The sequence below is a fragment of the Salvelinus alpinus genome, chromosome 13 (genome assembly GCF_045679555.1).
Source record: "Salvelinus alpinus chromosome 13, SLU_Salpinus.1, whole genome shotgun sequence".
NCBI classification, from domain to species: Eukaryota; Metazoa; Chordata; class Actinopteri; order Salmoniformes; family Salmonidae; genus Salvelinus; species Salvelinus alpinus.
In genome coordinates, this window is record NC_092098.1 from 6,550,757 (window position 1) to 6,576,633 (window position 25,877).

The 25,877-nt window shown below is 42.2% G+C and overlaps 1 protein-coding gene and 2 long non-coding RNA genes across 4 annotated transcripts; 1 reads left to right on the forward strand and 2 right to left on the reverse strand.

Annotated features, from left to right (window-relative positions):
* Nucleotides 1–1,493: 1,493 nt before the first annotated feature.
* Nucleotides 1,494–11,281, reverse strand: LOC139536879 (putative monooxygenase p33MONOX). 2 transcript variants are annotated; one of them, XM_071337583.1, is made up of 8 exons: nt 11,168–11,281; nt 9,734–9,840; nt 9,347–9,537; nt 8,931–9,051; nt 8,592–8,719; nt 8,188–8,312; nt 5,061–5,242; nt 1,494–2,537 (listed from the first exon to the last, which is right to left on the reverse strand). In XM_071337583.1, the coding sequence occupies exons 2-8, from the start codon at nt 9,756–9,758 to the stop codon at nt 2,323–2,325; spliced, it is 987 nt and encodes a 328-aa protein (XP_071193684.1). In that variant the 5' UTR covers nt 9,759–9,840; nt 11,168–11,281; the 3' UTR covers nt 1,494–2,322. The 2 variants fall into 2 exon arrangements, with proteins under 2 accessions (XP_071193684.1, XP_071193683.1); XM_071337582.1 differs by lacking the exon at nt 11,168–11,281 and adding an exon at nt 10,346–10,466.
* LOC139536880 (uncharacterized) lies at nt 10,475–11,379 on the forward strand. The gene is made up of 2 exons (XR_011667417.1): nt 10,475–10,637; nt 11,171–11,379. It is a non-coding gene; the product is annotated as an uncharacterized lncRNA (long non-coding RNA).
* Nucleotides 11,380–19,964: 8,585 nt separating this feature from the next.
* Nucleotides 19,965–21,701, reverse strand: LOC139536881 (uncharacterized). Its single transcript, XR_011667418.1, has 2 exons — nt 21,198–21,701; nt 19,965–20,801 (listed from the first exon to the last, which is right to left on the reverse strand). It is a non-coding gene; the product is annotated as an uncharacterized lncRNA (long non-coding RNA).
* Between the last annotated feature and the right edge of the window lie 4,176 nt (nt 21,702–25,877).

A 25,877-nucleotide genomic window follows, 5' to 3' on the forward strand; every position in this document is an offset into this window, starting at 1 on the left:
AGACGGAAGCCACTCCTCAGTAAAAGGCATATGACAGTCCACTTAGAGTTTGCCAAAAGACACCTAAAGGAGACTCAGACCATGACAAACAAGATTCTCTGGTCTGATGAAACCAAGATTGAACTCTTTGACCTGAATGCCAAGCGTCACGTCTGGAGGAAACCTGGCACCATTCCTACGGTGAAGCATGGTGGTGGCAGCATCATGCTCTGGGGATGTTTTTCAGCGGCAGGGGAAAGTTGAACAGAGCAAAGTACAGAGATCCTTGATGAAAACCTGCTCCAGAGCACTCAGGACCTCAGACTGGGGTGAAGGTCCACCTTCCAGCAGGACAACAACTCTAAGCACACATCCAAGACAAGGCAGGAGTAGCATCGGGACAAGTCTCTGAATGTCCTTGAGTGACCCAGCCAGAGCCTGGACTTGAACCTGATCGAACATCTCTGGAGAGACCTGAAAATAGCTGTGCAGCGACGCTCCCCATCCAACCTGACAGAGCTTGAGAGGATCTGCAGAGAAGAATGGGAAACTCCCCAAATACAGGTGTGCCAAGTTTGTAGCATCATACCCAAGAAGACTCAAGGCTGTAATCGCTGCCAAAGGTGCTTCAACAAAGTACTGCGTAAAGGGTCTGAATACTTATGTAAATGTGATTTGAGTTTTTTTATTTGTAATAAATGTGCCAAATTTGTTTAACTTGTTTCTGCTTTGTCATTGTGGGTAGATTGATGAGGGAAAAAAATGTTTTATTCAATTTTAGAGTAACTAAATGTGGAAAAAGTTGTGTGGTCTGAATACCTTCCGAATGCACTGTGTAGGCTCAGGCGTCCACCATAATATATTAAAATGTATTAATTAAAAAAGGTTTGGTGCCCAAAAGTAAGTGCTGGCCTTCAGTTTGCAGAATAGGCTATGGTAAGACTGGGAATTAATGGAAATGTGGGTGAGGGAGAGTCCCTAATGTATTTTTGTCTTTACTACACTTGGCTTCTCCTCCATATCTCTTGTTGTGGCCCACAGAGCTGTTGTGCCTGTGGCAATGAGACTGGTGGCTTTGAATGAAGCCATGGTGGCTATATGTTATTTTTTCATGAACTAAGCCATTGATATTCACCATCTTCATTTACAAGTAGTAAACGTGGGGGAATCTCACAGTGCAGTATATCGGTGAGACAGTTTAAATGAAATCCCAGCGTTGCATTCCATGAGAGTTATCCAGCCAATTCAGAGATTGTGTTACAAAGGAGCAGATGCCATCTACTGGTAATCATTAGTATATCTGCTGAAGAAATGACGATCACTTCACAGTGTGAAATAGCAGCTGGTTTCTATTGCTATCAATCAGTAGTAGCTGATCTTGCCTTATGAAATGTACAAATACTTCAATTTCTAAATCACAATTGAAATATATCCTTCTCCACCGGGTTCTTTAACCTGTGCAGTGCTGACCATCTTTCCACTGCTTCTGGATGGTTGATGGAACCAGATTTAGCTGATTGTTAGAATTATTTTTTATTCAGATATTTACAACAAAGTCCACAGAAGACATACATATATATATGGACAGCCATGTATATGGATGATTTTTCTATTTAAAAAAATAATTATAAAAACACCCGAACAGGGATAGTCAAAGCATTACATACTTCACTGGTAAATATGTAACATGTCATATTAATATTCTACTGCAGTGTTTTACTAACAGCGTTTTAACTTCAAAAGGGTCATCTTGACAGGAAGAATGCGGATGCACAAATACCACACTTCATCGAGGGTGAACAATAATCACCACAAAGTTCTTGGGAGACATGACAATGAGAATCATTACATCTTATCGGCATATAAATCTGCAGACAATGAAAAGCTAGTGATACTTCTGGAGAATGAGATTCACAAGCAAACAGAATGATCAAACCACTACACAGTGTGGCCGTTACATTTTTTTTATCAAACAGTGAGAGTAACTATTTGCACACTGTCATGTATCAGAACGTTTTCACAGTTGGACCATAAATACAAAGTAAAAATACACAGTTCCCTTACAAGACAAAGGATGAGGCAAAATAAAATCAACATGGCACAATATCACACAAATAGAAACCAAAAAAAAACGACTATTTTAGTGCAAGGGAGGAAAACTAATACTATAGTATCAAACACAACAGGATGCTTTTCTTTTTGGAAATTGTGAAGATTGTCAGATTCAGTCACATACATTAAAGGGACCTCATTTCAGATCATGTCAGGAGAGGAAAGAGGGTAGACCAGCTACGACAACTTGACCAAGTACAACATTAGGGAGTAGTGATGACATGGTACCTCTTAGAAACCTGAGGGAGTGAGGATGTTCATGTCTCGAGGTTTGAGTTTGTGCGGCCGGGCTGACCGTCTACTGCCCTCCATGGTGGGGATCTCCATCTTGGGTGGGGCCTGTTTGTCGACAGCAGGGTCATCAGCCAACCGAGTGGCCTGGGCCTTCATCACCTCCATGGGGGTGGGCTTCTGGGCCCCGCGGTACGACTGGAGAGCAAAACCCCCTGGAGAGAAAAACACAGGACTTATCTTAGGTAGGAGCAATAACTGCAGGTCGCCTCCAAAATTATTGACACCCTTGATAAAGATAAGTGAAAGACTTATTAAAATAAATACTGAGCTGTTGTAAGCTCAGAAAAATTGGGAAATTATATTATTTCATACTAATACAATTGCTAAGAGAAAGAGATTTTGTTTAAAAAGTAATACTTTATCTAAAAACAACAGATCTCAAAATTATTGCCACCCCTAAAGAATCGTATCGATTAAATCAAACAAAATGAAATCGGCATTAACGTTCAACTTTTTAAAATTAATCTCAGAGAAAATGTATTGTGACCTTCTATGGCTTCCTGTTTCACTGGGGTATAAAAATGAGATAAAACGCATGTAAAAATCCATTTGTCATCCATTGCCATTTGAAAAGGCAAAGAACTCAGAAACAAAAAGAGACAAATGGTTGTTGACCTTCATAAAATCAGTCAATGGGGTAAAAAATAATAATAATGGTGATGGTGACACTGTGATTTATTTTGAATTCAAGGCACACTTAACCAGCATGGCTACCACAGCATTCTGCAGCGATACGCCATCCCATCTGATTTGCACTACAGGACAATGACCCAAAACACCTCCAGTCTGTGTAAGGGCTATTTGACCAAGAAGGAGAGTGATGGAGAGCTACATTTGATGACCTGGCCTCCACAATCACCCCACCTCAACCCAAATGAGATGGTTTGGGATGAGTTGGACCGCAGAGTGAAGGAAAAGCAGCCAACAAGTGCTCAGCATATGTGGGAACTCCTTCAAGACTGTTGGAAAAGCATTCCAGTTGAAGCTGGTTGAGAGAATGCCAAGCGTGTGCAAAGCTGTCATCAAAGCAAAGAGTAGCTACTTTGAAGAATATTAAATATAAAATCAATTGTATTTGTTTAACACTTTTTGGGCTACAACATGATTCCATATGTGTTATTTCATAGTTTTGATGTCTTCACTATTATTCTACAATGTAGAAAATAGTAAAAATAAAGAAAAACCTTGAATGAGCAGCTGTGCCCAAACTTTTGACTGGCACTGTACATATTACCTCAATTACCTTGACTAACCTGTGCCCCCGCACATTGACTCGGTACCGGTACCCCCTGTATATAGCATCGCTACTGTTATTTTATTATTCTTTTAAAAAATGTATTTAGAGGTTTTTTTGTATTATTTATTTTTTTACTTCAGTTTATTTTAGTAAATACTTTCTAAACACTTATTTTTCTTAAAACTGCATTGTTGGTTAAAGTTAAGGACTTGTAAGCATTTCACTGTAAGGTATACACCTGTTGTATTCAGTGCATGTGACAAATTCAATTTAATTTGATTGGAACCAGGAGCTATGGTCAGATGAGACGAAAATAGAGCTCTATGGCCACACACACCAGCGGTGGGTTCGGCATTGAAAGAACAATGCATGTGCAGAAAAGGAGCGCAGGTAAAATATGGAGGTGGATCATTTATGTTACAGGCCTGTTTTGCATCCACTGTTCCTGGGGCACTTGCTAAGGTCAACAGCATCATGAACCAGTAAACAGGACTAGCCAAAAACCTGGTTGCCTCTCCCAGGAGGCAGAAATTGGCAGCAAGTATATCTTCCAACAAGTCAATGATTCCAAGCACACATCACATCCACATAGAAATGGTTAATTGACCACAAAATCAACAATTTGCAATGGCCATCTTAGTTTCCGGACTTATACTCATTGAAAACCTGTGGTTTGAATTGAAGAGGGCAGTCCATAAGCACAGACGAAGGATATCAAGGATGTGAGCTCTAATCTCATAAAACATTTCAGAAAAAGGATCAGTGTCACTGTCCTGCCAGGGGAGGTTGCTGGAGTATTGAAAACAGGGGTGACAAAAATCTTCAAACCTACCATTTTGAGATTTAAAAAAAGAGCTATTTAATCAAAATCCATCTAAACAATTGCATTAGTATAAAATAATACAGTTGTCCATATTTTGGAATATAGCTCAGTATTTGTATTATGTATTTTATAGACGTTTTTTCTCATCTTGATCAAGGATGCCAATAACTTTGGAAGTGACTGTATATGATCAAAACTTTGTTGACTCTATAAACACCTGATAAATTGATAATTTGTTAAAAGCGTCAAGGCAACACAGATAAGGATATCTGATACACAAAGAAAATAAAGTGTACTGATGTAGTACACAACCATGTAAAAACAATTGTATTCATGTGTAATTCACATCAAAGAACATTGAGCCAACCTATAAACTGGATTACAGCTAAACAAGGTTTCTAAAACTATGAGTCGGGATCCAAAGTGGGCCCTGGGCATGTGAGAGATGGATCACAAATTCGGAGAATACATCTATAATCACACACTATTTCTTCTTAATTTGAGTTGTTGGAGGACGATTTGGGTCACAGGAAAAGTTGAAGGACCCCTGGTTTAGAGGAACACCATTACCAAACGAAAACATGTTAAATATCACCCTCCCCAAATCCCATTTACCTGTGTTTGTGTGGTCCGCACCGGTGTCGGTAGTGGATTTCTGGACCACCAGACGTGGTCCAAAGACACCCCAGCGTTCGACTGCTCCTCCCCCCTCACCAGCACCCATGTCCACACTGGTATTAGAGCTGGTACTGAGGTCTGAGCTAGTGACAGTTGTGCTCTGGCTGGTGAACCAGCCCCTGCCAGGAACACAGAGAAATGCCAGACGGTCAACCACTTTACATTTTACATTTAACATTTAAGTCATTTAGCAGACGCTCTTATCCAGAGCGACTTACAAATTGGTGCATTCACCTTATGATATCCAGTGGAACAACCACTTTACAATAGTGCATCTAACTCTTTTAAGGGGGGGGGGGTTAGAAGGATTACTTTATCCTATCCTAGGTATTCCTTAAAGAGGTGGGGTTTCAGGTGTCTCCGGAAGGTGGTGATTGACTCCGCTGACCTGGCGTCGTGAGGGAGTTTGTTCCACCATTGGGGTGCCAGAGCAGCGAACAGTTTTGACTGGGCTGAGCGGGAACTGTACTTCCTCAGAGGTAGGGAGGCGAGCAGGCCAGAGGTGGATGAACGCAGTGCCCTTGTTTGGGTGTAGGGCCTGATCAGAGCCTGAAGGTACGGAGGTGCCGTTCCCCTCACAGCTCCGTAGGCAAGCACCATGGTCTTGTAGCGGATGCGAGCTTCAACTGGAAGCCAGTGGAGAGAGCGGAGGAGCGGGGTGACGTGAGAGAACTTGGGAAAGTTGAACACCAGACGGGCTGCGGCGTTCTGGATGAGTTGTAGGGGTTTAATGGCACAGGCAGGGAGCCCAGCCAACAGCGAGTTGCAGTAATCCAGACGGGAGATGACAAGTGCCTGGATTAGGACCTGCGCCGCTTCCTGCGTGAGGCAGGGTCGTACTCTGCGAATGTTGTAGAGCATGAACCTACAGGAACGGGTCACCGCCTTGATGTTAGTTGAGAACGACAGGGTGTTGTCCAGGATCACGCCAAGGTTCTTAGCACTCTGGGAGGAGGACACAATGGAGTTGTCAACCGTGATGGCGAGATCATGGAACGGGCAGTCCTTCCCCGGGAGGAAGAGCAGCTCCGTCTTGCCGAGGTTCAGCTTGAGGTGGTGATCCGTCATCCACACTGATATGTCTGCCAGACATGCAGAGATGCGATTCACCACCTGGTTATCAGAGGGGGGAAAGGAGAAGATTAATTGTGTGTCGTCTGCATAGCAATGATAGGAGAGACCATGTGAGGATATGACAGAGCCAAGTGACTTGGTGTATAGCGAGAATAGGAGAGGGCCTAGAACAGAGCCCTGGGGGACACCAGTGGTGAGAGCACGTGGTGCGGAGACAGATTCTCGCCACGCCACCTGGTAGGAGCGACCTGTCAGGTAGGACGCAATCCAAGCGTGGGCCGCGCCGGAGATGCCCAGCTCGGAGAGGGTGGAGAGGAGGATCTGATGGTTCACAGTATCAAAGGCAGCCGATAGGTCTAGAAGGATGAGAGCAGAGGAGAGAGAGTTAGCTTTAGCAGTGCGGAGCGCCTCCGTGACACAGAGAAGAGCAGTCTCAGTTGAATGACTAGTCTTGAAACCTGACTGATTTGGATCAAGAAGGTCATTCTGAGAGAGATAGCAGGAGAGCTGGCCAAGGACGGCACGTTCAAGAGTTTTGGAGAGAAAAGAAAGAAGGGATACTGGTCTGTAGTTGTTGACATCGGAGGGATCGAGTGTAGGTTTTTTCAGAAGGGGTGCAACTCTCGCTCTCTTGAAGACGGAAGGGACGTAGCCAGCGGTCAAGGATGAGTTGATGAGCGAGGTGAGGTAAGGGAGAAGGTCTCCGGAAATGGTCTGGAGAAGAGAGGAGGGGATAGGGTCAAGCGGGCAGGTTGTTGGGCGGCCGGCCGTCACAAGACGCGAGATTTCATCTGGAGAGAGAGGGGAGAAAGAGGTCAAAGCACAGGGTAGGGCAGTGTGAGCAGAACCAGCGGTGTCGTTTGACTTAGCAAACGAGGATCGGATGTCGTCGACCTTCTTTTCAAAATGGTTGACAAAGTCATCAGCAGAGAGGGAGGAGGGGGGAGGAGGGGGAGGAGGATTCAGGAGGGAGGAGAAGGTGGCAAAGAGCTTCCTAGGGTTAGAGGCAGATGCTTGGAATTTAGAGTGGTAGAAATTGGCTTTAGCAGCAGAGACAGAAGAGGAGAATGTAGAGAGGAGGGAGTGAAAGGATGCCAGGTCCGCAGGGAGGCGAGTTTTCCTCCATTTCCGCTCGGCTGCCCGGAGCCCTGTTCTGTGAGCTCGCAATGAGTCGTCGAGCCACGGAGCAGGAGGGGAGGACCGAGCCGGCCTGGAGGATAGGGGACATAGAGAGTCAAAGGATGCAGAAAGGGAGGAGAGGAGGGTTGAGGAGGCAGAATCAGGAGATAGGTTGGAGAAGGTTTGAGCAGAGGGAAGAGATGATAGGATGGAAGAGGAGAGAGTAGCGGGGGAGAGAGAGCGAAGGTTGGGACGGCGCGATACCATCCGAGTAGGGGCAGTGTGGGAAGTGTTGGATGAGAGCGAGAGGGAAAAGGATACAAGGTAGTGGTCGGAGACTTGGAGGGGAGTTGCAATGAGATTAGTGGAAGAACAGCATCTAGTAAAGATGAGGTCAAGCGTATTGCCTGCCTTGTGAGTAGGGGGGGAAGGTGAGAGGGTGAGGTCAAAAGAGGAGAGGAGTGGAAAGAAGGAGGCAGAGAGGAATGAGTCAAAGGTAGACGTGGGGAGGTTAAAGTCACCCAGAACTGTGAGAGGTGAGCCATCCTCAGGAAAGGAACTTATCAGGGCGTCAAGCTCATTGATGAACTCTCCAAGGGAACCTGGAGGGCGATAAATGATAAGGATGTTAAGCTTGAAAGGGCTGGTAACTGTGACAGCATGGAATTCAAAGGAGGCGATAGACAGATGGGTCAGGGGAGAAAGAGAGAATGTCCACTTGGGAGAGTGGCCACTGAACAGTGGCCACTGAACAGGCATCATATTCATGCTCATATAGATAACGTGGGCAAGGGCACGTGTATTTGGTGTTCAGGGTCAAAGTACAGCATGTTCCATAAACAGCTGGTAATGATGACATGGTTGCACTTACCTGCGTTTCTGTTTGGGTGAGCTCTGAGGAGTGCTATTTGGGGTGGACTGAGCAGATGATGTTTGCTTGTCCTCATGTCCTCCCTTATGTCCTGCTCCCATGTCCATACTTTGAATATTCATTTTCTACAGGCAATACAACAAAAGGGAAAAATGTATATAGTATGATGAATATTATTAACAGTTAAATCTCAATAATCACTCCTCTTTGACATACTGTAGATTGCTAATTGAGATTTGGAGCATTCATTGATTACACTGTTGATGCTTTCCCAAACCAATCATTAAAAAAATTACGATTTATAAAATATGATTCATAAAATATGAATCATATTTTTCTGTTAATAATTATCAGACTCCAGATAATAAAGTAGGGCCACAGTAAGCGATAAAATAAAGACTCACATGGAATGACTCTGGCATGCGGTGGTGGTGGCGGGTCTCCTCAGAAGTGAGGCCCTTGTGGGGCGTGTAGACAGTGTCTCTCAGCCCAGCCTGCTGCTCAAACCTGTACATGCTGTCCTGGGTTTGCTCTGGAAAAACACAGAGGACATAATATGTATTAATAATGTAGGATATAGTAAAAATAAGAAAAACCCTGGAACGAGTAGGTGTCTCCAAACTTTTGACTAGTACTCTATATACCCCACCCTAATCAGTGTTCCATTAACGAGCAACAGGATTGGATGAGCTGACGTTGATAATACAGTAATCATCATTCATTATCACAGTGAAGAGTCTTACTGGTCATCAGAGAGTTCATAATGATGGAGGATGCTTTGGCTTTCACCACTACTGGCATATGTGGCCTGAGGCCAGCGTCAAATGTGGCAGCATGGGTCAGGGCATTTCCAGATTCATCCTCCTTTAAAACAAGAGATAAAAAATAAAATACATGAATCACACAGGCAGCTAGAGGAACATTTGTATGAATAGAAACACCTGGGATCATATCCATAAAGTGTGTTGGAGTATGAGGGCTGATCTAGGATCAGTTTAGTCTTTTAGATCATTATGAATAACATTACATGGACAGGGGGGGACATGATTCTCGATCGACACTTCTACTCTTGAGACGCTTTATGAATACGGACGAACACGGATCACTGTCTTAACTACGTGAGGCTATAGATCAGTGGAACATTGTGTGTGATATCTACCTCGGCCAGATGACTGAACCTCCTGTCTGGTACCACGGGCCTCCTCCCCCATAGGTTGTTGATGTTGATGTCAGAGGGAGGGGGCGACATGGGCGCCTCCATGTTGTCATCATAGCTCATGGCACGGCGGGTCATGCCAATGGGCAGGGACATGCCTCCCAGGAGCCCCTCTGGGGTCCCAGACTCCAGGGCTGAGGAGGGAATGTTCAAGCATTAAAACACTGTCTAAAATAACTTAAAATCTGCTCAAAATACATAAAATGATGATCAGTGTATCTTGCCACTCTATAGGTGTTGGAAGCATATGTTTCCATACAGTATACCATCACCATTTTAAACAAGTACACAACACTGTAATGCCCACTCTTTACTGCCCCCCATCCTTACCTGGTATATCTCCTGACCTGGACATTGTTGCAGAAGGCTGTCTCTGTTATGGCTCACAATGGGTTATTGTTCAGATTAATCCAACCTGACAAAAGATTGGACTGGACCTTGAAGGGATAAAGAGACTATTTTGAATACCTGTATCTAATTTCATCAACCCAGAACAACCTATTTTGTGGTCATTTTAGGCTATTCATAATGAAATGTACAGTGTACATGCTCCCCTCAGAGAAAGAAGGTCACAATCAAAATGATGTATGCAATATGAACATGCACTACTTGGAAGTGAGTGATTCAAATAACCATGGGGAAAAGGACAAAACTTCCAGTTGCATGCTTGAGCAAGTGGCCAAAGACTGTAAGCGACCGTAGTTAAAACAATGGCAACAGCTTGTTTATTGACAACATTGCGCTGTTCAGGTGAGTCAATGTTTCACTGCTTGACAGCTGATATGGTGTTCTGCTCTGTTCTGGTGTTCTATTCTCCCGGGTGCTATTTGAGAAAGCAATCTGGAGTCATCTGTGTCAGGGAGGACAAAGTCTTTACTGACAAATACAACCTGAAATGTAGGTTAGGTTAGATAACAGAGGCAGAGGCTTGCCCATGCTTACCGCGTGTGTGTAGTGCTGAATAGAGGTAATGACTGCTACAATGGGCTGGGTTTATTATCTGGCTCACTCTCAGACAGTAAGGCCTGCTGACAAAGCATTGTGGGAGACGCAAAGGAGCACAGCCCTGTGAAGCTGAAAAGGAACAAAAATACAGCAATCAGCAGAAGACGTGACAGACAGGCGGGTCTTTGGCTGAGGCACTCTCTGGCCATGTTCAGAACAACAAGAGCTTCTAGAGCAGATAATAGCTGACAATACCCATTATCATCGTCATCATCATTATCATCCAAAGGTATACAGCACAGTATACCGCAAACTGTGTGTGGGAACTCGTACGTAATACAATGGCTACCTATATAAACACTAATGTCCCTGCATATGGCACACGTTCATTGGGATCATCTGTAACCATTTATAATTCTCAATGCAAGTTAACAACAACTGTCATCGATTTACGTAATTCAAATGTAACAAATAAAATGCAATGCATGTGAGCGTTGCTGCCTGGGATTATCTCACTCTATGCGCAATCCGTTATGCAATGTAATGGCTGTGAATGTTGCGCTGGATCAACCGGTGTAGACCGGTGATGGACACAGCTAGTAAAATAGAATAGCGCGCGGCTGTTCTTCCTGAGCATCATCACCAAAAGCAGTTTTGTTGGACAAATAAATTATAATGCCTGACATACTATTTCAAATGCATTATGAAGCAGATAGGCAGCCATATCAAGCTCCAGCGAGCGATTATGGTGCTGTAACGACAACAATGGTCATTGAATGAAAAACACGATCTGACATGTACAATTTCATTTCAATTTACCAGATATAACGCCCCCACGTCGCTTACAACAGACACGTTGACGATGAAGACGGTCGTAACCTTACAATGTCAACGGGAAAGGTTTCAGAACAACTGAGAAACATCTCGCCCATGATAATATCCAGTTCCCAATGTGATGAGGAAAGTCCGAGCGTTGTGAACCTCGGCCACGTGATCATACTGCAAATAAAAGTCCCCCTGACAAAATGTTACTTGACTGTTTTCTGGACGTTTTTCTGATTTAAAATTGTAAAAAGTATATAGTTTAAAGTAGCTTAGACATACATTTATTGAAAATACAAACAATACATTAGATCGATTTACTGTGTATATATATATTTTTTTGTTTTGTTTTTAATTATAGTCCCCTGTAAAAAACAACAATAACAATACAATACCAACACTGTTGCTCGACGTATTAACGTTTTTTTTTTTTACTATTGTCAACTCTTAAAAGAACATGATTTAGAAATGTTTGGAGGATAACATTTTCATATTGATTGGCCCAATCCAGGGCTACCTGTTAACTGGGACACAGTGTCGCAACCAGTGTTCGAGCGCCTCTCTCTCACTCTTTCTCTCCTGGATTTGCTGTGTCGACGTCTGAATGCCTGGCTAGGATTTATTTGTATTAATTTCAGATTTTTCAGGCGGTGCTGCAGGACTAGGGGTGTGCCTACATGGCCATACTCGTATTCGTAATCATATCCATAAATTGACTGTTGTTAGTCGGATCGAATGATACTCCTGATCAAAAAAGGGAAGTGTTTTAATATGCTTAAATAGATGTTGGGGGGAAAATACCTGTCTGCACATTCTCACTGCAAAAAAACCCTGCAGATTAAGAGCAGCGCGCCGAGTGGTGTGTGTGTGGCAGAGGGCAGCCACATTTGCTTTCACTCAATCAGAATGCACAGTCATCCAACTAGCATTTTCGAATCTGTGAGTAAATAAAGCAGAATATATTGATAAAAGTCACCTTGTCTGAGGTGACTGAGAGATTTACATGGTTATCCAAACGTCACGCCAGGGTAAGCCTGCACAAAACACAGCCCTTATTTTAAGTGTTTCTAAAAATCCCCTATGGGAAAAGTGAATAGTGGACGGCTAGGTTTTATGGGTATTATGACACCTCCGCTGTGGGGCTTTATTCTGAAAATTACTCCACTTTCCTGCAGCAATCCTCACTGGCTAGTGGTTACTATGGGAAACCATGCTCGATCGATTGAGCAAACTTGCACCTGCTAGCAGCCGAGTGTGTGCTTGTTTGAATGGTCATTACGGTAGCTAACTTGCCAGCTTGTTGATGAAGTTGTACAGCAGCCCCAAAGTTATGGAACTGTTCTCAGAAATCAGTATGTATCTGATTCTGATAGCTGGCACTGCGCCTCACTACTTTGTAACATTTGGCCAACACCATAATGTCGCAGCTAGCGCAGGTATCTGGATAGCTGTGTGATGCAGAACTCAATCACAGCAGAATAGAAACTAACTGCCTTATCATGAAAACCAATTTGTTCTATTAGCTACAATTTCACTACACTAGCTAGCTAGAGGGAGTATTAATCATTGAATGTGTGAACTGGCATTTTGCGTAATTCTGGATTGATTTGAAACTGGTTCAGCCAGCGATTGCATATGTTAACCTTAGCTAGCTAGGAGATTTTCGGGCACATTTCGAATTTCATAAAAACTGATTCTAAAACCACAAAACACCTTAGCTAGATGTAGAATTAGGTAGTGAAGACTTGCTCATGAAAAAAATATCAACATTAGCTACAGGTTTATAGTTTTAGGTAAGATTAGCTCTCTTTTGACGATGTCGTCTTGGTACGATTTTAGAATGTTAGGACAGCATATTGTAGCCAGACTTCTTTTAAGCTATCCATGAGTGTCTGTGAGTTATCAGACAGATCAGTGCAGATGGCCATTGCGATATCTGACGTGAGACAATGTTGTCATACTATGAAGATTAGCGTCATTATATGTATTTCTTTGTAGCAATGTAAGTTGAATTTTGTATTATGAATAAAAAATATTAAACTTTTTTTTTTGTCTGTGTCTGTGACTTATGCTTTTTCTGTCTCTAGTAACTTATTTCATATGGACAACTGGTCCCCTTCAGCTCCCGTGCTAATGCAAACCATTTATGATTTCACCCACTCTTCACAATGTAGGTCTATTGTTTTAACAATGTACTGTAGCAATGTAAGAATTTGCTCTCGACTGGAGCAGCGGTCTAAGGCACTGCATCTCAGTGCTAGAGGTGTCACTACAGACCCTGGTTCGATTTCAGGCTGTATCACAACCGGCCGTGATTGGGAGTACCATAGGGCGGCGCACAATTGGCCCAGCATGGTTAGGGTTTGGCCGGGGTAGGCCATCACTGTAAATAAGAATTTGGTCTTAACTGACTGGCTTAGTTAAATAAAGGCTCAATTAAAAAAAAAAAAAGTAATACGTGTTTAGAAAAGTCAATAATAGTGTAATGAAAGTCTATAACAGTGTAATAACTGTTTAGTATAGCACATCTACCAATGCACAGATGCATTTCAAGAGCCTAAATGATTTTGTTTATTTTGTTCACCACGGACAGAGTAGTATACTTTTTTTGCGCCGGTGTGACATAGGATGTGAAATCTGAAACCACTTGAAGCTGGGATGTCCCTCCTACCTTTCCAATCGCTCTCCCGACAGTGTGAGGAGAAAATCCTGTATAACCTCTTTAAGCTTGTATAGCAAAGACAATGTAATGAAGAATTACTTTAATAGTTCTTAATGCTAAACTTTGTTATGCACAAGCCTTAAACCTGTATATTTCCACTGTCTGTTTGAAGGTCTTGTAAGAAGGAGCTGGTATTTTTCCACTCTGCTCCTGTTCAACTTAGTCACACAGTCAAGAGTCTCTGAGAGTGACCACAGTATTTTGGTCCATTCTGTCTTCTACTATCTTCCAAGGGCACAGCTGTGTGGACAGAGGTGGAAAAAGTACTCAATTGTCATACTGTTACGTTCCCCAGTTTCTGTGGGTATGACATTATTGCGATAATGAATTGATATTCAAGTATGATTGCTTGAAGAATTATCTAAGTCTCTCCTGATTCTTTAGCACTTCCACGACATTCTTGTCAACGAGGATGGGATGCTGACCTTCATCTGCTGTCTGCTCCTGAGGACCTGGGTAAACTGCACAGGAGTAACCCTCATTGGGTACTCAGGGCAAACCACACTTCAAGAGTGAGCAGATGGAACCCGCCTAAGATCCAAGTAGGACGCGTCAGCAGGTGTGTACCTGAACATAGACTATAGAGGTGAGATTGTTTTTTCTTGAAAGCAATTATTTCTGTAAAAAGCCAGTAGCAACTGGTGGGCCTTAGGCAACAAGACTAGTGTGGGAGATTCTGAGGAGCACTCTCAATTAGGTGAGCCTGTTGGTTCTAGGCAACGAGAGTCGTGTGGAAGGCTCTGAGGAGCACTCTCAATTAGGTGAGCCTGTTGGTTCTAGGCAACGAGACTCGTGTGTGAAGTTCTGAGGAACGTTCTCAACTAGGTGAGCCTGTGGAACTGATCAGTAAGAGATTAATAGAAGTGCATTGATATTATATGGTATAAAATAGTAAGGTGCACCTGTGATAGCTATTAACCTCATTTTAGAAATAAGAAAATACTTCTGTAGAATTGAAGCCCACAGCCAACAGACAGCCCTAAGAGATCAGTGGACAAAAATAACTGCTTCTCATACAGTTGAAACTAAGTATCATAGCAAAACTGTTTACTTTTTATGTGGGTAAAATACACATTTGGATGAGTTCTCCAGTGGTTCAATGACGAATTGGGCAATATTTTAGCAGCCATGCAATTATACGATTTAGGTTGTAGGAACTGATCACTCCTCTATTTTGTGTGTGAGTGAGGATGAGTGAGAGAGGAACTATGATAGGATTGGTGTCAGAAGTGGGATGTTCTACTGCATAGTGCGATGCGGGTGGACGTAGTTTAATGGCATCACGAAAAAGGATGTGTGATTCTGTCTGCGGGGAGCATCAATGAAGGTCTGCGTAGGAGACACCGGTGGCTCTCTTCGTGGGAGAGGGAAGGAAATTCCTGTCCGACCAAAGACGACGTGGACCCGCCCTGACCACACCTCCAATGATGATTGCCTGGGGGAACACGTCACATTCACGAACCTGAATAGGACAACCCACTGAATTTCAGTAAGTCAATTTAAAAATGAATTTGTGGTGAATAAAGTGACAAGGATCCTAAATCCCAGAGTGGGGATTTGGCATTGGCAGTATTGTTTGTAGGCATAGGATAAATGTCTATGCAGCCTGAGCGCTATGAGTAGTGAAAATAGAGAAGTGAGAGTTGAATACTGTATTTGGTTAATACGTTTTGATATAGAATGTTATCTAGGGGTTCCAATATATGGATTCTGTGAAGATATGAGAAAATGAATGAGAAATTGTTTGTGTTTATAATTGATTACTGGAGATTTGATGAAGTAATAATGGGAATAATAATATACAAACTTGCACACCCAAACGTAGACGTACGTAAGGGGTAAGAAAACTATTCTGAATTGGTCCCTTCATGGATCATTTGATAAAGATAAGGTTAAAGCATTATATGACTGTCTACAGGGTCTGGGAAATAGTCTCAGAAAAAGACTGGCGTATGGCGACTTTTGGTAAAAGTGCGAGGAATTGACTTACCCCTAACTAATAAAACAATAAATGCTTATGGGATTTCCTTCGTCCTGGTAATACATTTTGAAACACAACCTATGCCCTGTTAATTTAAATGGAACCATTGAAATGTTGAACATGTAGAGACTTTTTTTAAACTTAAGACTATCATTTATTGTACTCCCGATGGACTTTTTGTTGATATTCCAAACATTGACGTTCTAAACCAATTCGTGAGTAGGCTAAATGGAAAGTGTCTGATTTCCTGTCTTCGCTGTCTCAGGCGCCAGACTTATTATGGACAGAGAGCGACATCTACAGGGGACTGATGGACAGTGCAGGTCAGTTATAGTGAAAGTTATCAACTAAAAGAAACCTAGTCTCGACAGCTACCTTAGAAAGTAAGCTCACTCAAGTTTATATTTTCCCTTCTGAAATTAGCCGATGTATTTTATAAATTCGGCGCATTACATGTTAATCTTAAAATAATAGACATTTAATAACTGTGAAGCAGAAAGTGAATATCCAACAGAGGTTGGAAATAAAATATAGAGTAACATTATTAGGGTAGACTACAATGAAAACATTGCCTAATAAGGGGAGCATAATCATGTTTGTTTTGTTTTCTAAACATTACGATAAGTGATTGTGACAAAGATATGTACATTGAATGAGTGTTGACAGTATGTAAATTATTATTAATTGTGGTTTTTGGATATCACTCTAATTAATTTCAGATTTTAGTCATTTGAAGAAGCTGAGGTTTCAATACAAAGTTAAATAATGATTAGAAGGATTGTGCTTTGAGACCGACAAATAGATAAGCCGTGGGCAAAAACGTATGGGGCTAGAGTTTTTTTGGACCATTTCCAATTATTATTACCTCATTTTATAGTTTGGGTAAACACTAATGATTAGGAAAAAGTTAATAATTTAGTAATAGTCCTATGTGAACAAATATACACAGGCAATTAGAAAAGCCAAGGCTAGCTTTTTCAAGCAGAAATTAGCTTCCTGCAACACAAACTCAACATTTCTGGGACACTAAAGTCCATGGAGAATAAGAGCACTTCCTCCCAGCTGCCCACTGCACTGAGGATAGGAAACTGTCACCACCGATAAATCCACTATAATTGAGAATTTCAATAAGCATTTTTCTACGGCTGGCCATGCTTTCCACCTGGCTACCCCTACCCCGGCCAACAGCACTGCACCCCCCACAGCAACTCGCCCAAGCCTTCCCCATTTCTCCTTCTCCCAAATCCAGCCAGCTGATGTTCTGAAAGAGCTGCAAAATCTGGACCCCTACAAATCAGCCGGGCTAGAAAATCCTGACCCTTTCTTTCTAAAATGATCTGCCGAAATTGTTGCAACCCCTATTACTAGCCTGTTCAACCTCTCTTTCGTGTCGTCTGAGATTCCCAAAGATTGGAAAGCAGCTGCGGTCACCCCCCTCTTCAAAGGGGGGGACACTCTTGACCCAAACTGCTACAGACCTATATCTATCCTACCCTGCCTTTCTAAGGTCTTCGAAAGCCAAGTTAACAAACAGACCATTTCGAATCCCACCGTACCTTCTCCACTATGCAATCTGGTTTCAGAGCTGGTCATGGGTGCACCTCAGCCACGCTCAAGGTCCTAAACGATATCTTAACCTCCATCGATAAGAAACAATACTGTGCAGCCGTATTCATTGAACTGGCCAAGGCTTTTGACTCTGTCAATCACCACATCCTCATCAGCAGACTCAACAGCCTCGGTTTCTCAGATGATTGCCTCGCCTGGTTCACCAACTACTTTTCCGATAGAGTTCAGTGTGTCAAATCGGAGGGCCTGTTGTCCGGGCCCTCCGATTTGATGTCGCTCTTGCTGCTGGTGAGTCTCTGATCCACCTCTACGCAGACGACACCATTCTGTATACTTCTGGCCCTTCTTTGGACACTGTGTTAACTACCCTCCAGATGAGCTTCAATGCCATACAACTCTCCTTCCGTAGCCTCCAACTGCTCTTAAATACAAGTAAAACTAAATGCATGCTCTTCAACCGATCGCTGCCTACACCTGCCCGCCCGTCCAGCATCACAACTCTGAACGGTTCTGACTTAGAATATGTGGACAACTACAAATACCTAGGTGTCTGGTTAGACTGTAAACTCTCCTTCCAGACTCACATCAAACATCTCCAATCCAAAGTTAAATCTAGAATTGACTTCCTATTTCGCTACAAAGCATCCTTCACTCATGCTGCCAAACATACCCTCGTAAAACTGACCATCCTACCAATCCTAGACATCGGCGATATCATTTACAAAATAGCCTCCAACACCCTACTCAACAAATTGGATGCAGTCTATCACAGTGCCATCCATTTTGTCACCAAAGCCCCATATATTACCCACCACTGCAACCTGTACGCTCTCGTTGGCTGGCCCTCGCTTCATACTCGTCCCCAAACCCACTGGTTCCAGGTCATCTACAAGACCCTGCTAGGTAAAGTTCCGCTTTATCTCAGCTCGCTGGTCACCATAGCAGCACCCACCCGTAGCACGCGCTCCAGCAGGTGTATTTCACTGGTCACCCCCAGGGCCAATTCCTCCTTTGGCCGCCTCTCCTTCCAGTTCTCTGCTGCCAATGACTGGAACGAACTACAAAAATCTCTGAAACTGGAAACACTTCTCTCCCTCACCAGCTTTAACCTGTTTGGGCTAGAGGGCAGCATTTTCACATTTGGATGAAAAGCGTGCCCAGAGTAAATTGCCTGATACTCAGTCCCAGTTGCTAATATATGCATATTATTAGTAGATTTGGATAGAAAACACTCTGACGTTTCTAAAACTGTTTGAATGATGTCTGTGAGTATAACAGAACTCATATGGCAGGTGAAAACATGAGAAAAACCCAACCAGGAAGTGGGAAATCTGAGGTTTGTAGTTTTTCAACTCTTGGCCTATCGAATACACAGTGTCTATGGGGTCATATTGCACGTCCTAAGGCTTCCACTAGATGTCAACAGTCTTTAGAACCTTGTTTGATGCTTCTACTGTGAAGTGGGGGCGACAGAGGGGATTGAGTAAGGTCTCTCCCAGAGAGCCACGAGCTGACCATACGTGAGTTAGCTTGAGTTCCATTGCATTTCTGAAGACAAAGGAATTCTCCGGTTGGAACATTATTGAAGATTCATATTAACCCTTTCACACGTACCATCACACGGGTGTGATCGTTCTACAGTGGTCCCTGAAGCGTACGATCACACCCGTGTGATTAGAACACTCCTTTAGAACGCTCGTTTAGAACGGCCAGTTTCGAATGACGCAACAATCAGCGTTTGAGCTGGCCACACTTTTTTCAGAAACTATTTACACAAACACAGTCCTTACAAAGTTATGTCCAGAATGTGAGCAGTTTATTTTTGGATTCAATGTTCAGATATTCACAGAAGAATATATAGCATAACACAATCATCCTAACCGGAAAAATGTAGGCTACATTTGTCCTAGCGCTGAGGAAAGATTGACCCAACACAAGCAGTCATATTTTCTAACTCTCGGCTGACAAACTACAATATGAATTAGCTAATAGCAATTATTATGTATAATTAATCACATCACGGGTGAGCACACCATTGATCGAAATAATTAGGTAAAGCACTTTTTAGAAATCGAAAGTAATCCGACGGTTAGTTTCAGCGCGCAGCCATGCATTTTTTTTTCCTCACAGAAACCGAAGATAATAAGAGAAGACGAGATGAGTTTGGTCTGTTTATAGTATGCATGTTGAAGGGGTGTGTCGTCTACCGTCGTTCACATCCCACCATTCATTTCCGGAAGTCCTCAAAAAACGAGTGAACTCTTACTCACCTCATTTTGTTATAACATCTTTGGTCAAACAGACGATTACGTGAACCCAGAATGCATTGAACGTCAACAAACATGACTACACAGCTGGAATTAGCTTAGCTCATCATAATCAGTACAACCTTCAAAAAAGTATTTTACACACATAATATGTGCCCATTACAATCTGTGCAAGAATCGGAATGCATGATTTGTCACCTAGATTTGAAAACATGTGAATAAAACCGTAAATACACAAATAATTGCCACACAAAACATTTTCTGATAGTGATTTATTGATACAAGTGGCGCGTGCCGGCAGTCAACCACGTACCCTCTCACTCTAAACCATTCAGTGTTGTTGTTTATGTATGTAGCTAGTGAGATGAGCTGAAGCATTAGCAATGTCTTTCAAAAGGAGACAACAAACAAATGTGGAAATTCTGGAGATTTTTTAAAATTCTGACAATGAGTCTGAGTATGAAAGTCAGGAATCAGATTCTGACAGTGACAGTGAGGAGCTGCCCCCCAACCTTGTAGCCATTGAGAACCCTGAATCTGAATTTCCCTTGTCCACTGACAAAGTCCCAGTTCCCTTTGAAGATGCTGGTGGTGATGGAGGCATACCAACAGTGGATGAAGTACAGGAGTTCTGTGGTAGCTGGAAGGCCACCAGTCATTTCACCCCTCCTGGCCCTGCTGTTTCACCCCTCCTGGCCCTGGTGTTTGCTTTGATGAGTCCCAGTCTGGAGTGCAACGCCCCTTGCCATTTCCAACTGAGGCAGAGTGCTTCAAGTTGTTTCTGACAGAGGAGCTGGTGGGAGACATAGTAGAGACCAATTGCTATGCCTTGGAGCTACAGGATAAGAGAGAGCCAGGAGTGGGGGACAACCACAATTAGTGAAATGTATACATTCCTGGTGACAGTAAAGACTGCTTTCTAGTTCTGCTGCTATGACTGCATTTCATCAACGCTACTACCATCCTAAATGACCCATTATACAAAATAAGAAATGTTAACAGCTGGCAGTAAAGTGGCATGACAAACGAGACGTCCATGTCCTCTCCACTGTCCATACAGCAACCATGTCGGCCACAGGGAAGGTGGACCACCTGACGGGAGAGAGAAACAAACCAGACAGAGAAACATGAAACCAGACTGCGTGCTTGACTATTACCTCAAAATGGGGGCAGTGGATGATAAACAGCTTTGTGGAATGCACTCAGAAAACGACCAAGTGGTATAAGATATTTTTCAATTTTTCCAGGGTAGCGTCAAAATACAACATGCCAATACTTCTGACGCATTTAGCATTGTTTTACAGAACTAATAGAATAATGTAACTAGCTACATAAGCACGATTGAATATAACACCATAAAAGGTGAGTAACGTTACCTCGCGTGTCCGCGGTTATAAGGAATATATACAAATATATTATGCTCCATTCACACAGTGAGCTATAGTAGAAACGGTATAACACGACACAATAACGTAATTAGGCACTTACTTTGATAGAAACGCAGTCTTGATTTGAAGATGGGTGTCTGGAGTGACGCCTCTAGCACTGAGACGCTGTGCCACTTGGGAGTCATAAGGCCAGGGTAGCTTCAAAATACAACACATGCTAATACTTCCCTGACGCAATTAGCATTGTTTTCCAGAGCTAATAGGAGAATGTAGCTAGCTACCTAAGCATTGAGTATAACACCATAAATGTTATGAAATGAGTAACGTTACATCGCGTGTCCGCGGTTATAAGGAATATACACAAAAACATGATGCTACAGTAGAAACGACATAACACGACATGCAGAAACTATTATAACGTAATAAGGAACTTTGATAGAAACGCACACATTTCCAAAGGTATTATTGGTAACGAAAACAACTTTGATTTCGATGCAGGCGACAGGTGGAATAATATGAACACGTGTATGCAGGACGGCAGATGAGTAAATGTCCTGCACAAACAATTGAGAAGTGTTTGGGGAATTTTGTCCGGGTCAGAAATGTCAAAAAAATTAATTGGTCCGCAAAAGTAAAAATGACTACTTTTATGTGAATGAATGAGGCGGAACACACCTCATTTCAAACTGTTATTAGAAAATAAAAAACTTGTTAGAAATAATTTAAAATTGACAAATAAAAACAGGCTGCGTGCTTTTGTTTGAGGGCAGCGCGGATGAAATGTACTGTTACATAACAAACACATTCTGGAATGGAGAGAACATTCTAATATCACGTGCATAAAAAAACTCACGCTGGGGCGACCGTTAGAGATATTTGGAACTCACGCATGAAAGGGTTAAAAACATCCTAAAGATTGATTCTATACTTCGTTTGACATGTTTCTACGGACTGTAACGGAACATTTAAACTTTTCGTCTGCTCCTAGTGATCGCGCGTCATGAATTTGGAATACTGGGCTAAACGCGCTAACAAAAAGGAGGTATTTGGACATAAATGATGAACTTTATCGAACAAATCAAACATTTATTGTGGAACTGGGATTCCTGGGAGTGCATTCTGACGAAGATCATCAAAGGTAAGTGAATATTTATAATGCTATTTCTGACTTCTGTTGACTCCAACATGGCGGATATCTGTTTGGGTTGTGTTGGTCTCTGAGCTCCGTACTCAGATTATTGCATGGTTTGCTTTTTCCGTAAAGTTTTTTTGATATCTGACACAGCGGTTGCATTAAGGAGAAGTTAATCTTTAATTCTGTGAATAACACTTGTATCTTTTATCAATGTTTATTATGAGTATTTCTGTAAATTGATGTGGCTCTGTGCAAATTCACGGGATGTTTTGGAGGCAAAGCCAAATGTAAACTGAGGTTTTTGGATATAAATATGAACTTGATCGAACAAAACATACATGTATTGTGTAACATGTTGTCCCGGGAGTGTCATCTGATGAAGAATATCAAAGGTTAGTGATTAATTTTATCTCTATTTCTGCTTTTGGTGACTCCTCTCTTTGGTTGGAAAATCGCTGTATGCTTTCTGTGACTAGTTGCTGACCTAACATAATGATATGTTCTGCTTTCGCCAAAAAGCCTTTTTGAAATCGGACACTGTGGTTGGATTAAGGAGAATTTTTTCCGCTAGCGGAACCCCGTTCCTAGACAGGTTAAGCACCAGCTGCCAGAGCAGCTCACAGATCACTGCACCTGTACATAGTCCATCTATAAATAGCCCAAACGATTACCTCATCCCCTACTGTATATATTTATTTAGCTCTCTTGCACCCCAGTATTTCTACTTTGCACGTTCACCTACTGCAAATCTACAATTCCAGTGTTTTTAATTGCTATAGTGTATTTACTTCGCCATCGTGGCCTTTTTATTGCCTTTACCTCCCTTATCTCACCTCATTTGCTCACATTGTATATAGACTTGTTTTTGTACTGTATTATTGACTGTATGTTTGTTTTACTCCATGTGTAACTCTGTGTTGTATGTGTCGAACTGCTTTGCTTTATCTTGGCCAGGTCACAGTTGTAAATGAGAACTTGTTCTCAACTAGCCTACCTGGTTAAACAAAGGTTAAATAAATGTGTGATTCGGACCATGACAACGACGGCTACCCTTTACTGCTGAAGACACATTTATTTCACATACTTAGAAATGCACCTGTTGTTGACAGAGGTTTGCTCTCACAAGGTCGGCTCAGTGGGAGTGGAATATTGGCTGAACGCCCAGACTCTGTGATTGCAAGGTGTTCTTTACTAAACTAGGAGCAAGCGCTTTGCTGAGAAAGGATCCACTTGGCCTTCTTTGACACTGGCAGTTTAGAACTGTATATGGTATGTGTAGAATGTTAAACATTTTAAACTCAGTGGCACAACAGAAGCCATTTACAAAGATAATGTACTTGTGTAATAAAGCATTCTTTTACAACGTTTCATATTTTGCTTGGTTGAATATTTCTGCTTAGATCATGACATTGTCTTACATTATGAACTGCTTTATGCATTCAATATTTTCTTGTCTATGAAGAGATGGCATTGAATTGTAGGGACTGTATCATCCTTGGTTCATGCAGGTGACTGGGTGTCATGACCTCCTTCTCAGACCAATTGTCAGAACGCCCGGAAAATGTTTTGGAAGCAGTGCTCAGTTTCTTGGGAGGCCGAGGTTGTGCGACGACGACCAGTCACATGCAGGAAACGATCCAATTAATTATTCTGATTTTATGAAGAATGTAGGCACTATGTGAATTCGTATTTATTGTGTGGGGTCTTTTCATTTGGTTTTAGTGGGTTTTTCACAGGTTAGAGAGTACCTTAAGGGGCCCACAAATTACAGTTTTAATTAAACGTGAATTATTTTGATAAGAAATGTACTGAAAAAACCCAATGTAAACCTGGTATATGAAATGTTTTTAAATAATTACTCTGAGGTGAAAGGAAAGGGAAAGAAACACTCAAAGGGGTTGAATGGCCTCTGTCCTGACTTTCTAGTGTGGTTTGATCACCCTCACTGGAAAGGTGAGTAACATTGGGTGATGATTTGAAGGTCATATGTAATACTGATTTAAAAGTCAAATGTAAGGGTATTAATTCTAATTCGATTTATTATATTTGTTTAACCAGCAGTTTTTTTTACACATTAATCACGATGTGAATCATGTGTCAAAAGGGGGGATTACCAGTCCCCTGAGGCTTTTTGGTTAAATATGCAGATTGTTTTGTTCACATGCCTGCCTGTAACAGGATAAAGTGTATCAAAGGATATATGCAGAAGGATATGGCGGTTTGTTTTTGTTTGTTCTGTTTCTGTCTTGCTTTAATATGAATCTCACCAGATTGGGTCTGCTGGATGGTCGCGATTTCTCCCTAAGAATTAGCCGTCTACCTCCCTGACCCTGTAACTCTGTGGTGAGGTCATCGATATGATGGGGGAGTATAAGCCAATTAGAAGAAGAAAAAAATCTCTATGACATGTCTTAGAAATTGTATTAATAGAATTTCTATTGGTAGAAGTAATAATTTGTCATAGTAAATAGTTTGTCTGGATTTCCTGAAGCAGAAATGCCCTAAACTAAACTTGTTCTGATCTTCTCTTGAGGTTATGCCAAAGGTGACCACATATGGTATCTAGATGCATGGATAATTTGACCAGACAGTGTGGACCTCATACTCTTTCCGACTGGCTGAAGTAATGGTGAAAATCGCATTTAGTATGGTCCTTAACTACTTCTGCAATGAGACCTGAGTCCGAGCCAGCACCTGTACACAGCGTCGTCGAAACTATCAACAGCCTTTTCCCTCGTGCCTTTTCTCTCAGGAAAGCGACAGGAGTCCACGTGGAGTGAGCATGGAGAGATCCATTCCAAACTTCTCATGTTGCTGGTATACTGGTTGGCAAATGGACAAGACATAAGTGGTGGTAAAGGTGGGTCCGGGCCAGGTGAGATATCAGTCTGTTTGGGAAAATCCGATTATTCCTCTGACATTGAAATTGGGAGATTATTCATGGGCCATCCACTTTGAACATGTGTGCCATTGGGAAGTCAAACTGTAAAGCTATCTGAAAATGAAGAAGGATTGAGTGCCGGGGAGTGAGGGGGTTGGTCAACTGTGCCCGTAATTGATTAGGCTTAACCAAAATTGTTACTTGGGGTATCAGGTTGATTGTGGAGGTCTACACACTGTGAAATGTATAGTAATTTAGACTAAGAATGCATTGAGATATTGATCTGTAATTGTAACTGTGATGAGAAAGTTAATGCTAGAATTATGGATAATTACACTATGTTAATGTAAATGTACATTCTGCTAGTGCCGATGTGTGCTTGTAATGGCTTTCGTCGGTAGAAGGAGAGGAGGACCAAAGCGCAGCGCGTATCCATAATTTATTAGAATACTTCTCAATATGAACAAAACCAATAAACAGACGGAAAACCAACGAAGCTACAGTCCCGAACTAGTGAACACAAAAAAAAACAGGAACACACGAACAGGAACAATCACCCACAAACCAACAGTGAAAACAGGCTACCTTAATATGGTTCCCAATCAGAGACAATGCAAAACACCTGCCTCTGATTGAGAACCATATCAGGCCAAATGACAAACCTCAACATAGAAACACATAACATAGACTGCCCACCCCAACTCACGCCCTGACCATACTAACTAAAGACAAAAACAAAGGAAAATAAAGGTCAGAACGTGACA